Genomic DNA, 14,578 nt, shown 5'->3' with positions numbered 1-14,578 from the left:
TGTATGGTAGGATATGCCTCACCTTGTATTTGCTGAAAACTTTCTCGGTGTTTTCTAGACACCTCGTGGAATATGTGAACCCAACGTAGTCCCGTGACGCAGGGGAATCTGTCGCATATGGGTGCTGGTGTGGGCGTTCAGATATGATGAGAGAAGGAGAGGACTGCAGTGTTTAGACGATCGATGAACGCGGGGATCGTTTTTGCGGCCACTGCAAAACGGCCCCGCTGCTTTCATCACAAGACTGACAGAGAAAAAAGATGCCTAATTTCTTTTTTTTTTGCTTAATGCTTTATATAAAACTTTCAGAACATCTAACAACCATCCAGGGTAAGCGGCGGTGGCACGGAATCTCTCTCATTAAAATGATCACTGAATACGGAACCGATAATCAAGCATTGAAGGCATTTCAAGGACCCGACTACGACCCAGCTGCCTACACAGCAGGTGCCAGTGGTTGCTTTCAGGCAGTTTCTAACGCTCTCAACTTCTACAATGCAACGTTTGAACGTGCCGTAGAAGAGCCAGCGGAAGGCCAGGAGCAGCAGTTTCTTGACATTGGCTGTGGATGCGGCCGTGTGACCAGAGACCTTTTGTTGCCGAGTTGCCAAGAGCACACACGGACGATCGTGGCCACCGACATATGCGGCAACATGGTGTCGTACGCAAGAAATCACAGCGCGCACCCCAAGATAATATACGAGCAGCTCGACATTACGGGCGACGTGGCCCAGTTTGTGAAAAAGCACGCGCTGTTCGACCGGGTGTATTCCTTCAACGTGTTCAACCGAGTGACTGACCAGGCTGCAGCGTGGGAGAACGTGGCGCGGCTACTTCGACCTGGAGGAGAATGCCTCCTGTACTACGGGGCGTGGTATGTGACACCTGAAATTTGGAGGAAGCTGGCGCAACGGATACGTTGGAGCAAGTTTAAAGAGGTAAAAGTGGCACTGGGCTGACGTATGTAGTTCTGCAAAGCTATGCTTAAGATAGCTATTTTATTATGAGAGCAAATAATGCTCATGCTTTGTAGAGGCCAGGCTCGTTGAGAGTCTTGGTTGTGTTTGAAGATACGTGCAAGATAACGCTACCAGCCGATGTAAAAAAAAAGCGCAACAGTAGATATAGTTGTCAACTGAAAATATCATAGTCAAGAACTCGTAAAAATGTGTTTATTTGATTACTTTCCACAACAAGATGTTCATCAGCAAAAAATTGCGTGATGCTGAGAGCAGTTGATGCATTAATTCGCGCTCTCCAAACATTTAGACCGATTCAGGGGCCGGTTGCACGTACAGTTTACTTTCGGGTTAAATTTACCGCTGGATTAAATTGACATAGGAGTAATTGCTTCTTCGATAAGATAGTAACATTTCGCTCTACAGTGCTGCCCATCTTGTCCATTCCGTTCTGTGCAACATGGCAGCGCTCGGCAAAGTGATATTTGTCCTCTTCACAGCGGATTCGCCTTCGTTCGCTCTCAGCTCTTAGTGCGAACCAAAAACGAATGGAGGGTTAGACTATCGCTGTATGTGTTTCGCCTGCACGAAGAAGGTTTTACGACAAAATGGCTTTGGTTTAAAGATAAAATTCGTATAAAAACCGATAGAATCCGGACTACCCCTTGATTATACGCCAAACTGGATGCGAAGTGTGGTCCCCATAAAAATAGCAACCGCAGAAGAAGCGGTCAATCAAATAGATTTTCAAATGCCGCCAAGCTCTGTGATGTTTATTTCTTCATACTCGAACTCCTCGGCACGCTGTTTATCACTTTTTTTGTGTGAAGAGAAATACTACGAGATTTTTCTGAAATATTTGTATCTGCACAAAATTGTTGCTCTAAATTGTCGTAAACGTTTGCCGCATTGTGTGTCGAAAGTTCGTCAGCTTTAAATTGAGCGCGGCCTAGATCGGCAGTGATTGTCCTTCCACAACCACAGAACACGCTAATTGCAGTCCCCGCTGTCGAGTTGGTCAGTTCATTGTCGGCACAAGTGAGCGTAATAAGATTCCGTTTCAGTGACACCTGTTTCTGCTCGTCTGAGTTTCAGGGTATTGTGATAACCACGTGACATCTGGTGGAGTTTCTGTACACAGACTGCGGCATAGACACTGCCTCTGATTTTTTTGCAGCTGCGCGGGCAGCCAGTCTTCCATGGACTACGTCGTGAAGGCACGGAATAATGGCTAGACCTCGTAGACCGTAAAGAATTAATCAGCGAAATGGTAGACATGCCTCCTTCGTACTTCACGGACCCGCCCGTACCTGGTGTGAAAATCATGAGGCTGTGCAGACTTGGGATCCATTCGAAAGGGAGGTTTTGAAGACTTTTACGCACATCTTTCGATAAAAAAGATTTCAGTGAGTCCTGCGGTCAAGGATCCAAATCCCAAACGAGTTCGTCCTCGCTTATGTTGAGACGCGTGCCTTTTGCCGCGCCGATCCCGCCTTGATCGAGAACAAATTGAACTTGCTAATTCGCGGCATGAAAGCACATCTTTTTGCGGGTATTTTACGTCAGCCGCCAACACCTCGCAGAATTTACTCAAGGGGCGTCTTTCATCGATAAGGGTTTGGACTCCCGAACCCACCAGTACAATGTTCCATGAGCTTTCGGCAAGCTAGTCAGACGGTACGCCTGAAAGCGGAGACGACCTGCGGGATCTCTGCGAGATTGGTCGGGAAGGGCTTGATCGGCTGCTAGCGTCTTTATGCCAAGATCAAGTGGCGAACTTCATGGACATGTGCCGCGAGGAAGTCCAGCATGTCCTTGGCTCCTCTTAAAGACTACAAATAAAGCCTCAAGATATTACCTATGCCGCTGCAGTACGCAATCCTTGGCACCAAAGAGACGCCCGAAGCCGTCTTCAACGTGAACAAGCCATGTTAGAACGCCGCTTTCTAACCCCGGACCGTCCAGTCTACGACTGACGCTCTAGTTCCAGGAAGTCCGACACCTGGAAAACCAACGACAATTGTCCGTTGTGTTTTCTCTGCGGGAAAGCCGGCCATATCGCCGACACTGCCTTACAAGCTTATGGGCCTTCGCGGTCTCTCCTCCTACGCATTTCGACCGCAACCTGGACAGAGACTAAGTGGAGGCGAAGACTATATTGGCTGTGCCGAGTACTCGGCCAACCCTTGATTGAAGTCAACGTCATCGTCATCCAAACGCTCGAGGTTACCAGGCCATAGTTGCGCAGCGCCCGAGCGATGAAGATTCCAAAGTCCCCTGGATAAAAGCTAACTGAGGAACTCTACCTTGAGAGCTGACTTTGCAGGCCGACGAAATGACGAATATCCTCCACCGCACTCCAGACTATGTAATGTCATGCTGCATCCACTACGACGACGCCGCGAACGAAGATTACCCAACAGCGACGGCACGGACCTTCGAGATGACGACACTGCCTAATAAAACGACGAAGACATACCCCAGCCGCAGTACCACCACATGGCGCAGCCGTGGTTCCACTCCGAGACCGACATGCAACTCTACAGCAAGTACCTCCGAGGTGGAACTGACTATTGGCGGCTATAAAACTTGTGCTGCCGTTGGCCTAGAAATTTAAACTGCCCTGAAATCATGACTTTGTCGGCTCGATGGACGGAACGAATGACAGCCAACGAAAGTACCTACTTCAAGACCTTCTTAAGACTTGTAGCTGTGTACGCGCGATGAAAGACTGCCTTCGTCACGCCAGGCATCCCCTTCGAGTTCAAGGTAATGCCATGGGAGCTTTTGTCCGCACATGGTCTGAACATTTCAGCGGGTCGTGGACATGGTCTTAGCAGTTCTTAAGTTGTAAAGCTCCCTCATTTACTTAGATAACATTGCAGTCTTCAAGGTGAGTTTCGACAAAGAACTAAGGAAGCTAAAGCAAGTGCTGGATGCAACAAAAGTCTTCTGGTCTTAAACTGAAGTTTAAAATGTGTCACTTCGCCTACCAAGTTCTCTTGTTTCTCATTGAAGTTGTCAACAAGGACGGAGTGTGCCCCGAACCAGGAAAGACAGCCGCCACCGCAAAATTCCTGCAACCTTCCGTCAAGAAAGCCGATTGATGTTTTTAAGCCACTGTGTAAACGACTTCTCGCGCATTGCCTAGACTCTGACGCCTCTGACAAAAGCAAACGGTCTGTTCCAATCAGAAGAACCCCCAGATGAATGTTTAAAGGGCCTTCAATGCCGTTTGCAAGCACCACAAGTCCTGCATTACATTCATGAGAGAACCGAAAGAGAATTCACACTGAGGCTAGCAACATATGCGCCCGCATCATTCTCGTTCAAATGAAAAGGCGACCACGCGATCATATTGGCAGCGTCGAAGTTCCGCTTCAAAGTGTATAGAGGGTCATTAAATGTCAGCGACCGTCAGGCGTTATACTGGCTTGCTGATATAAAGACCCTTCGGCCACCTCACTCGCTTGAGCTTGCTTAGGTCTCTAAGGGTTTGATGGCGCCGTACTTTACACGTCAAGGCTCAAGCATTCTCCACTTGAAAAATCTTCGAAAGACGGTGATAACGACGGATGCCTAGAGCACCTCGTCAAGTACCTAGAAGGCAAGACTCCTGCACACCGGCAGCGTTCAAGCATACGTTGTTCTATTTTTCTCCACAGAATAATGTCGCCGCGAAGGTTTTTGTCCCTAACCAGATCACGTACCTCCTGGCCGCTTCCAACAGTCTTCGAGAAGAAATTCAGCAGGCGTCCGACGACTAACCGACAGCTAGGCACCTTAAGTTTACCGTACTCTTTGCCACAATAAAGACAAGTACTACTGGCCAAGACTGTCCGCAGCCGTCGCACGGTATATTTTGACCTGAGGAGACTGCCAGGCATGAAACGCAACATCGACTAATCCAGCACGACCTCAAGTCAAGTACACCAACAACAAGGCTATTCCAGTACGTTGGTATGGACCTCCTCGGCTGGTGCCCAACGTCCACGTCCGGAACGAAATCGATAGTAGTGGCGAGTGACTACCTGACGTGTTACGCTAGAGGAAAAGCCCTACCACGCGGCTTAGCAGCTGAAAAAAACGCCACTGGGAAATACAAATCTCAGACAGGGGACCACCGTTCAAGGCAGAGCTGACCAAGCCATCCTGACGACTGTAGACGTGCTTGCCATATGAGTCGATACTAAACACAGGACCTGGGATGTTGTACTCCTCAGCATAGCCTTCGCCAACAACATCGCAGTGCAGAAGACCACACAGATGACGCCTTTTCGGCTCGTCCACGGCAGGGAAGCAGCAAAATTTCTCGATGCCTTGCTCCCAAACGTCAGCGAAAAAGAGAACCTCGACGTCGTCCACATATCTTCCGCGTGAACAAGCCCGGCGGCTTACCCAGTTAAGGAAGCAAGACCGACTGGCTGAGACGTTCATTACCAGAAGGTACGACTACACGACGCAGTGTTCAAACCAGGTGACAGAGCCTGGGTGCGGACGCCAATCCGCCGCTGAGGATTTTGTGAATATCTGATACGGTGCTCTATTTTGGGCTCTCTGGAAGCTGCAGTACTTCTGCTCGACACGCAGTTATCTATCCAACAGATCACTATTTATGCAGAAAGAGGACGGACCAACATCTTCAGATATCACTTCTCATGGCGCCCCACAGGGTGGAGTATTTAGCCCAGCGCTTTTCAATCTTCCGCTTGTCGGCCTTATCGATGTACTACCACAGTCGGTGCGAGTCTCCGTCTATGCGGCCGATATTTGTATGTGGGCATCAGGTGCTCCGCGACCACAAATCGAGCAAGGCTTCAAAAGGCGGCAAGCATTCTCACGGCCTACCTCTGCCAGCAAGGCCTACAGATTTGTACCGAACAATGCTCCCTTGTTGCGTTTACACGCAAGAACATGTCTCATTACCCCATGGGCATAAATGACTCAACAATATCCTACGAAAGAGGCCATCGCTTCCTTGGAGTAATCATCGATCGTAATCTAACGTGCAGCGCACATGTCTCGTACATGAAAAGGCGACTTACATCGATCGTTCACGTTCTCGCCATTTCTCGGAGGGAAGTCGTGGGGAGCATCAGTGCAGTCAATGCTCCAGCTGTACACCGCATTATTCATGGGATTCTTTTGGTACAGTATCCCTGCACTAGGAAACTTGAGGAGAACGAACATACGGTGTCTACAAACTCTTCAAGCTAAAGCTCTCCGGACGTGCCTAAACCTGCCAAAATGTGCGTCTACAGCCTTAACAGTACTCATCGCTCAGGAGGATCCAGTGACTGCCTATGTACAGTCTAATACCAGAAGGAGTGCTGCGAACGCACTTCGAAGGAGCATACGCTTGTCTCGTATTCCACTCGTTTTTCCAGAGCCGCCGCATTCCTTCCAAGAGTGCGCCCTCCGCAGAAGTAGATATACTGCTTTATTACCATACTACTGGGAAACAAATCTGCGCCGTAGCGAGGAATCGAACCGAGGAACTTTGGGTTGCCAACCGGGTGCACTACCTCTTTACTGTCATTAGGACGTTTGCTGTAGGTTTCGAAGACATATAAATGTTTTCATTATGAGTTCCATGGCGCTTCCTGTGTATGTTTCGTGAATTTCTGTCGTTTAACTTCACAGATCGCTGCCTCCTTTGTTGTCACAGCTCGGTAAATGATTAAACAGACCTGACAGCAGCTGCGCGCCACGGATAATCTTTGCTTAAAAGCAATTTCATGGTGCACGGTATGTTCAAGCCTCGCCCATCATGAACAAGATAATTGCTGTGCTATTGCATAATTCTTTCACTTAAAAACAATCTGAACCTTAACTTGAGCGCTGGATGGAGATTCGCACCGTATCAGCACTGCAATAGCAAGTGTTTAGAGTGATGTTTCGCCGCGAATCGACGACGTTTACGGGATCGCACAGAACTGTTTTCGTTTAACTAAAGCATCGCTCTTTTCTGCGAAGCGCTTTTCCTCGGAAAGTCGCTGTTTTGAAACAGATGTATCTAAATAAAAATGGCGGCTCCGGAGCGGGTAAAATAGTTAGCGTTTGCGCTATGTTTCGGATAAATTGACAGTTGCAAGACAGTCACTTGTCATATGCCTGTACGTAAAAGCATGCTTTCGATGATTGATACTTATTCAGAACCTCTGCTTGAGCATATCGCTCCGTTTCCGCAGCTCGAAAGGAGAGCTCTTCATTTACTTTAAGGGAATCAAGGGTGGACTTAGTTTACATGAGATACGGGTTGTAGGTGAGTGTATAGCTCCGCTGCATAAGAAAAGCAAACAAAAACATCGCCCAACTCCTTCTGGTCGTAGAGAGAGTGCAGTGGCAATTGTACTCTTTGCCGAAGGATCCGTTTCACACCTTAGTCAATTTGGAGCCGTAGAATGCTGCTATAGAGAGTACAGTGTCCGGTATACTCTATCAAAGAGTGTACCAGTTCTTAGAATGTAACAATCGAAGCCTTGAGAGCGCATATTTGTCACGTCTCTCAGATTCCCGCACACCATCTTGCCAGTCTTCCTGCTAACCCTCCGAGTAAATCGTTTGCGATATTTACTCATGCCCATCGCGACTTTCTACCAGCCCAATTTACACCAGCCTCTAGACCGTCTCCTCCATTAAGGAGTCTGTACCAATCTCGTTGGTTCTTTGCATACAGGGCATCAAAAAGAAGGCTGATTTATCGACGGCAGCACTAAAACAGACCACTCTAGAATATTTGCATGAGAAACACGGACCCCGAATGCATGTATACACCGATAGCTGAGTGACCCCTTCCAGTTCCTCACGCTCCGTAGTCATCCCCGTAAGCACCATAGTTAAGAAAGTGAAAACATCACGCCGGACTTCATCGACTAGGGCAGAACTTACTGCTATTCGTGTCGCCATTGAGCATATCAGTGAAGAAACGCCCCAGCAATGATCTGTTTTCAGAGATTCAAAGACAGCCCTCTAAGCCTTGCAATCTGCTTTTCGTCATGGGTCCCGTGAACAACTGGTCTCAGAAATCTGAGAGCTCCACCGCATCGTCGTCAATAAAGGGCCGTGTATTGTTTACCTATGGCTGCCAGGGCACCGCGGACGAGGCCGAGCCAAGTGCTCACCATTAGAGCGATTGTGTGTCCATCTCAATCTCGAGAGCCGACGCAGTGGGTAGGCTTAGACCAGAGGCGCGGGACACCACACTTGCGGTGTGGAATTCAGGCCAATTTGCGAATTCGCGTTTAAAAACCTTGGACCCAGATCTGAAGCTCTGGCTTCCATCCGGCCTAGCTACTACGACGCCAAGCAACTCTGCTGTGTTGCCTGTGGCCTGGTGTAGCGTTCACCAAGCATTACTCTTCCTTAATCGGTCTGACTGATAGCCCTGCATGTGCCATCTGCGGGTGTGATGAGGCTATAGCACACATTCTTTGTGAATGCACTGCCTACAGCGCCGAAAGACAGTCTCTCTGAGCAGATTTATCTGGACTGTTTATATCCGCCCCAAAACCGGTTCTACTTTGTTCAAGATTGCCGTAGACGATTACCGCGCCTTATCTTGAAGGTTCTTCATCAGACATAAATTGGACATGGCGCAAAACGGTGGTGACCACCGCGAACACATTCGTTTGCTCCTATCGCCCCCCAGTTCAGCTTAGTATGGTCTGCTAATCCGGGAGTTGTCACCACCACGTGAGAATATGCGCAGTGAATACATGGCATCACTCCGAGGTTTTTTTCTTTCATGGCAATTTCGCACCACAAATTAGGTCTTTAAAAAGCGTTACTCCTTCGTCCATCTTCTTTCGGACATATGCACGTGAAATGAAAATACGCGCGTTTTGAGTACATCATTATGTGGTATCAAAGTCATCATATAACGTAGTCAATTGCTATGATATATGCGGTTGAATGTTCCGTGGCTTCGCGAATGCAATTAGGAGCAGCGTAGACACGGCATCCGGAATTCTTTAATCTGTACAAGTTTATTTATTATTTACAGAATTTCGCAGGCCCTTCTGGGCCCTAGCAAAAGGGGCAATACAATGCAATATGAAAATACACAAAAACACTAAAGAAAATTCGAAACACAAAACCAAATAAGTTTGATAGCGTCAATCTTCTACTTCTACAATGGATCATATGTCACGTAGTGCTGTTAAAGGTAAAGCATTCCATTCAGTAACGGTGCGAGGGAAGGAGTATTCAAATAGGTTATTTCTGGCGGTGAATGGAGTTAGTGAGTCAGAGTGGCGATGTCTTGTTGGTCGTGGAGCGGAAAATGGCTCGAGGGAGGGACCCGGGCACTTTGACAACTTGTTATGTTTTAGAAAGAAAAAAAATTAATCTGAGAATTTTACGTCTTACTTGCAATGTTTGAATTTGGTGTGATCGCATTATGGCAGTAGGTGAGTTGGTTGAACGGTATTTTGAAAAGATGAATTGAATGGCCTTGCGCTGGATCATTTCAAGTGCTTGAATGTTAGTATTAGGAAATGGGTCCCACACAATTGAAGCGTATTCTAACCTGGGTCTGATTTATGAAGAATAGGCTAAAAATTTTAAGTCTGCAGGAGCATTCTTCAGTTTGTGCTTGAGGACACAAAGTTTACGAAAACCCGATGCACATACGTTACTTATATGTTTGATCCAACTTAGATTATTAATTATCGTCACACCAAGATATTTATATTCAGTTACCTCCGAAAGTGGAAATAAAAGAAGAGCGTAGGGGTATAATCGGCTGTTTTTTGTTAATCTCATAAAAACGGTTTTCTGAGCGTTTAGTTTCATGTCCCACTGATAACACCAATCCAAAATATTCTTTAGGTTTAAATTGAGTATTAGTTGGTCTTCACGACAAGTAATTACATTAAACAAAACGCAGTCATCTGAAAACAGCCGGATTTAAATGGGATGAGTAACTGCTTTAAGTATGTCATTCCCAGATATTAAAAATAACAGGGCACCGAGGACGATTCCTTGGGGGACACCAGAACAGACAGGCAGGCTGTGTGAATAATGGTCGTCAATACTAACAAACTGCTCTCGGTTAGATAAGTAAGCTGAAACCCAGTCAACTACAAAGTTAGGAAGACCAACTTCTTTAAGATTGTCAATTAATTTAGAATGAGAGACGAGGTCAAATGTTTTACTAAAATCCACAAAAATATTATCAATCTGGCCGGATTTATCAAATACAGATGCGAAGCTATGAAGAACTGGTGTTAGTTGTGTTACAGTAGAATAGCCCTTCCTAAACCCGTGTTGAACGTTAGAAAGGATCTTGTTGTCAAGAAAATTGATGATGTACTTGGCGATGATGTGTTCCAGTAATTTGCAACAGGCTGAAGTCAGAGATATGGGACAATAATTTGATATCAGTAATGCGTCCCCTTTCTTAAGAACAGGAACAACACGTGCAGTTTTCCACTCTGAAGGAATGACAGCTGATGAAACTGACGCGCGAAAAATAACAACCAGAAACTCGGAAAGCTTTTCGGCATATCGGCGCAAGAAAGCGTTCGGAATTTTATCAGGGCCTGGCGACGCTTTAGTTTTCAGGTTTAGGAGCAATTCAACAATGCCAAGTCTTGATATCGTAATAGAGGCATAGTGCAGGGCGTTTCAAAATGACAATGTTCACCACTTGCATTAGCAAAGACACTGTGGAAGTAGTGGTTAAATTTCGTAGCAATATAATTTTTTATCTGTGAGAGGCTTGCCGTCGTGCATTATTCGGTCGATAGGTTTTTCTTCTGACATAAGTGGTTCCAAAATTTTTCAGGAGAAGTTCGAATACAATTAGGCAGTTTGTATTCAAAGCAATGGCGTTTAGTGGACCTCACAGCTGCATTAAGGGATAGATGAAAAGAATGAATAATGAAACGACTGGCGCCTCCACGTTTCAAACGTTTTACTTTTCTTTTCAATTGCAGGATTTCACGTGTGATCCAGGGAGAGGCTTTGCGATATTTTTTTATTTTATTGGGGACAAAGTTTTCAAGGCAGTGAGTGCACAGTGTTTTAAACTTATTCCATAGCTCATCAGAATTACTGCCTCGAAAACTGCTGAGACAGAAAGCTAAATAATCCAACACGCTCTCACCTTTCGCACGCGAAAATTGCTTACTTAGCAGACTTTGACCACATGCTTTTTGCAAACAATATGGATAGGGAAGGAACAATAGACCATATCATGATCGGAAGTTCCCTGCTCAGTTGAAACATGGTAGTCACTAATAGATCGGCTTACAAGGACAAGGTCAAGTATAGAAGAAGTACAACCATGTACACGTGTTGGCTGCCTCACTACTTGCTGCGAATCATGCCTCAATATCATATTAAATATGTGCTTTTCGTGGGCAGTATGATCGGGTTTAGAAAGGGCTTGTCCCAGTTAATTGATGGAAGGTTTAAATCACCTATTAATAATATTGCCGCACTTAGTTTAGCCATCACGCTACCGGCTCCCCCGTGCGGTCTGTCTTCGACCTTTGTCGCGCGCCGGACTTTGTCCTCTTCTGCTCGGTGCTAGGCCCTGCCGGCTACGCTCTGCGCAGTGTGCTCGCCAGGTACTGTTCTGCCAGGGATTGAACGTCCTACCGGCGTCCGTGACATTTTTGGTGGAGGTGCTGGGTACGATCTATGTACGAAGAGGTCCCAGGAACCTCCAGCGCTCAGCCACACCTCCTGGACACGACACCTGTCCACAAGTCAAGCCGCCGCTTGAAAGGCTTAGCTCCCGAGTACAATCCCCTCGCCGCGCCATCCGGCAAGATGACCTCTACGGTGGCCAGCCAGGCCTTCCAGCAAACTGTGAGTTCGCCACCGCTGCTTCTTCATTCGCCTCGGACGCCCGCGCCGTTTCATGGTGACAAGTTTGAAGATGTGGAGGACTGGTTGGGCGGGTATGACAGGGTCTCTGAATTTAGTCTGTGGGACGAGGACCGCAAGCTTCGGAACGTCTACTTTGCCCTCCAGGACGCCGCAAAGACGTGGTTCGAAAACCACGAGTCCGCCATCCACACCTGGCAAGACTTCCGGCGCCAGTTGCTGGATACGTTCAGCAGCAACGAGCGGAGGGAGCGTGCTGAATTGGCCCTGCAATCGAGAGCGCAGCAGCCAAACGAGAGCGTGGCGATGTTCGTGGAGGACATGACCCGGCTTTTCAACCGCGCTGATCCTTCGATGTCGGAAGCCAAGAAGGTGCGCCATTTGATGCGGGGCGTCAAGGAGCAATTGTTCGCTGGGCTCGTGCGCGATCCTCCGGCTACAGTCGCCGGTTTTGCAAAGGAGGCGGCAGGCATGGAGCGCGCCCTGCAGCAGCGATTTGCGCACTACGGCCGTTCCTCAAACATCACTGCTGTGGAGTGCCACATGCCGAGGCCCGGGGATGAGAACACCTCCCTCCGAGAGCTCATCAGGAGCATCGTTCGCGAAGAGCTGCAGAAGCTTCGCTCTGTGGAGCAGCCTCCTAGTGTCACCGCCATCTCGGAGGCTGTCCGTGACGAGATACGCCGCACGGTGCAGCCCCTTCCACCGCCGCCACCGCCAGCGCCCTATGTGATAACATACAGCGAGACATTGCGAAGTCCTGCGCCACCACCGCCGGCGTTCAACTCTCCTGCCCCTACCGCGCCGTCCCACCGATTCCCGCATACGACAGCTCTGCCAGACGACCGCCCACCCGTCACGAAGGCAAACAGGTGGTGAACGCCGAACAACAGGCCCCTGTGCTTCCACTGCGGCGAAGCAGGCCACATCCGTCGTCACTGCCCGTACTGCCGGATTGGCCTGCGCGGCTTTTCGCCCGACGCACCCCTGCCGCGCTATGGTGAACGACCCCGCGAGATCGATCAGTACCTAGCGGCCAACGTCCCACCTGTACCCACTGCCCAACGTCAGTCCAGGTCACCGTCGCCTCGACGGTTTTCTTCACCAGTTCGCCAGTCCTACGTCCGGCAGTCCTCCAGCCCGCGCCGGGAAAACTGAGGACGGCGACCCCCGGAGGTAGGGCCGCCGTCACCGGACATAATGACGAGCATCCTCCGCTCACCGATGTTAGCATGCGATCCGACCTCCGACCCCACGCCGCGACATCCTTTCGACGCCCAGAGACGCCTTCTTCGCTTGACGCCTCAATTGGACAATCTGAACGACCCTTAAGTCCGACGACTTTTCGACGAACGAAGACGCCTCCGCTTGACGCCCCAACCCGACCGCGAGAACGATCCCCTAGGCCGACCTCCCTCACACAGCGTTTTTCTGACGGTGACCAAGCTTCGGCTGAAGTCTCGGTCATCGTTGATGGCCGCCGCGTGACTGCTCTCGTAGATACCGGCGCCGATTTCTCCGTCATGAGTCGTGGTCTGACGCTTGCCCTGAGGAAAGTACTGACACCTTGGCCTGGAACACACATCCGGACAGCTGGAGGCCATCTGGTGACACCGCTTGGCGTCTGCACCGCTAGAATGGAGATTCGTGGTGTCACCTTCACTGCCTGCTTCGCTGTGTTGGCTCATTGCTCGAAGGACCTCATCCTCGGGTTAGATTTTCTTCGGGAACACGGTGCGATAATCAACCTCCGCGAACTTGTCGTGACGTTCTCACCTCATTGTGCCATAGCCGACAGCAGCGAGCCCGACAGGCCTGTTTTTCGCGTGTTTGATGACAATGTCACGCTACCACCACGCTCCAGCTTGTTTATTACGGTGGAATGCTCCAACCCACGCACTCCTCACGGGGGAGCCGGTAGCGTGATGGCTAAACTAAGTGCGGCGTTATGTACGTACTTGCCGCGAGTGTCAACGTCGGAAGAAACCACCTTTCAAGCCGGCTGGCTTGCTCCAACCCATTGCTCCGCCGAGAATTCCTTTCCACCAAGTCGGCATGGACTTACTGGGCCCATTTCCCACTCCACCGACTACCTCACCCGGTATTGTGAGACGAAAGCCCTTCCCCGCGCCACTGCTGCTGAAATTGCTGACTTTTTCATCATCAGCATAGTCCTCCGCCATGGCGCCCCTTATGTTGTTTTAACTGACCGAGGCACAGCGTTCACGTCCACGCTTACTCAGGAAGTTATGCGGCTCAGTGGCACAAGTCATCGTAAGACCTCAGCTTACCATCCTCAAACCAACGGCCTAACCGAGCGCCTCAATACGACTATCGCTGATATGATTTCTATGTACGTCGACGACGACCATAAGAACTGGGACGAAATCCTTCCGTACGTCACGTTTGCCTACAATACTGCCCTTCAAGAGACGACGGGGTTCACGCCATTTCGTTTGGTACACGGTCGTGAAGTCGTGACTATGTTGGACACGATGTTGTTGCCCGATATTGCCCGCCCATCCGTTGCCGACGCTGATGCATTCGTTCGCCATGTAGAGGCTGCCCGCCGGCTGGCTCGGCAACGAACCTGCGTGCGGCAAGAAGTCGATGCTCACCGCTATAACCTCCGTCACCGCGAAGTCATTTTCCAGCCTGGCGATCAAGTGTGGGTTTGGAGCCCCATCCGTCTGCGCGGTCGCTCCGAGAAGCTTTTGCGCCGTTACTTCGGCCCCTCCGAGGTACTCCGCCAACTCAGCGACGTTACGTATGAAGTGCGC

The 14,578-nt window shown here is 49.2% G+C and overlaps 1 protein-coding gene across 1 annotated transcript in view; it reads left to right on the top strand.

The window, feature by feature from the left end:
* The first annotated feature begins 365 nt into the window (after positions 1–365).
* Positions 366–14,578, top strand: part of LOC144123852 (uncharacterized) — a 41,060-nt gene continuing 26,847 nt past the window's right edge. The window contains exon 1 of the mRNA XM_077656582.1: positions 366–938. Within this exon, the coding sequence (XP_077512708.1) occupies positions 366–938 (573 nt within the window). The remainder of the gene's footprint in view (positions 939–14,578) is intronic.

This window comes from Amblyomma americanum, chromosome 3 (genome assembly GCF_052857255.1).
Source record: "Amblyomma americanum isolate KBUSLIRL-KWMA chromosome 3, ASM5285725v1, whole genome shotgun sequence".
NCBI classification, from domain to species: domain Eukaryota; kingdom Metazoa; phylum Arthropoda; class Arachnida; order Ixodida; family Ixodidae; genus Amblyomma; species Amblyomma americanum.
This window is presented reverse-complemented; position numbering and strand designations above follow the sequence as displayed.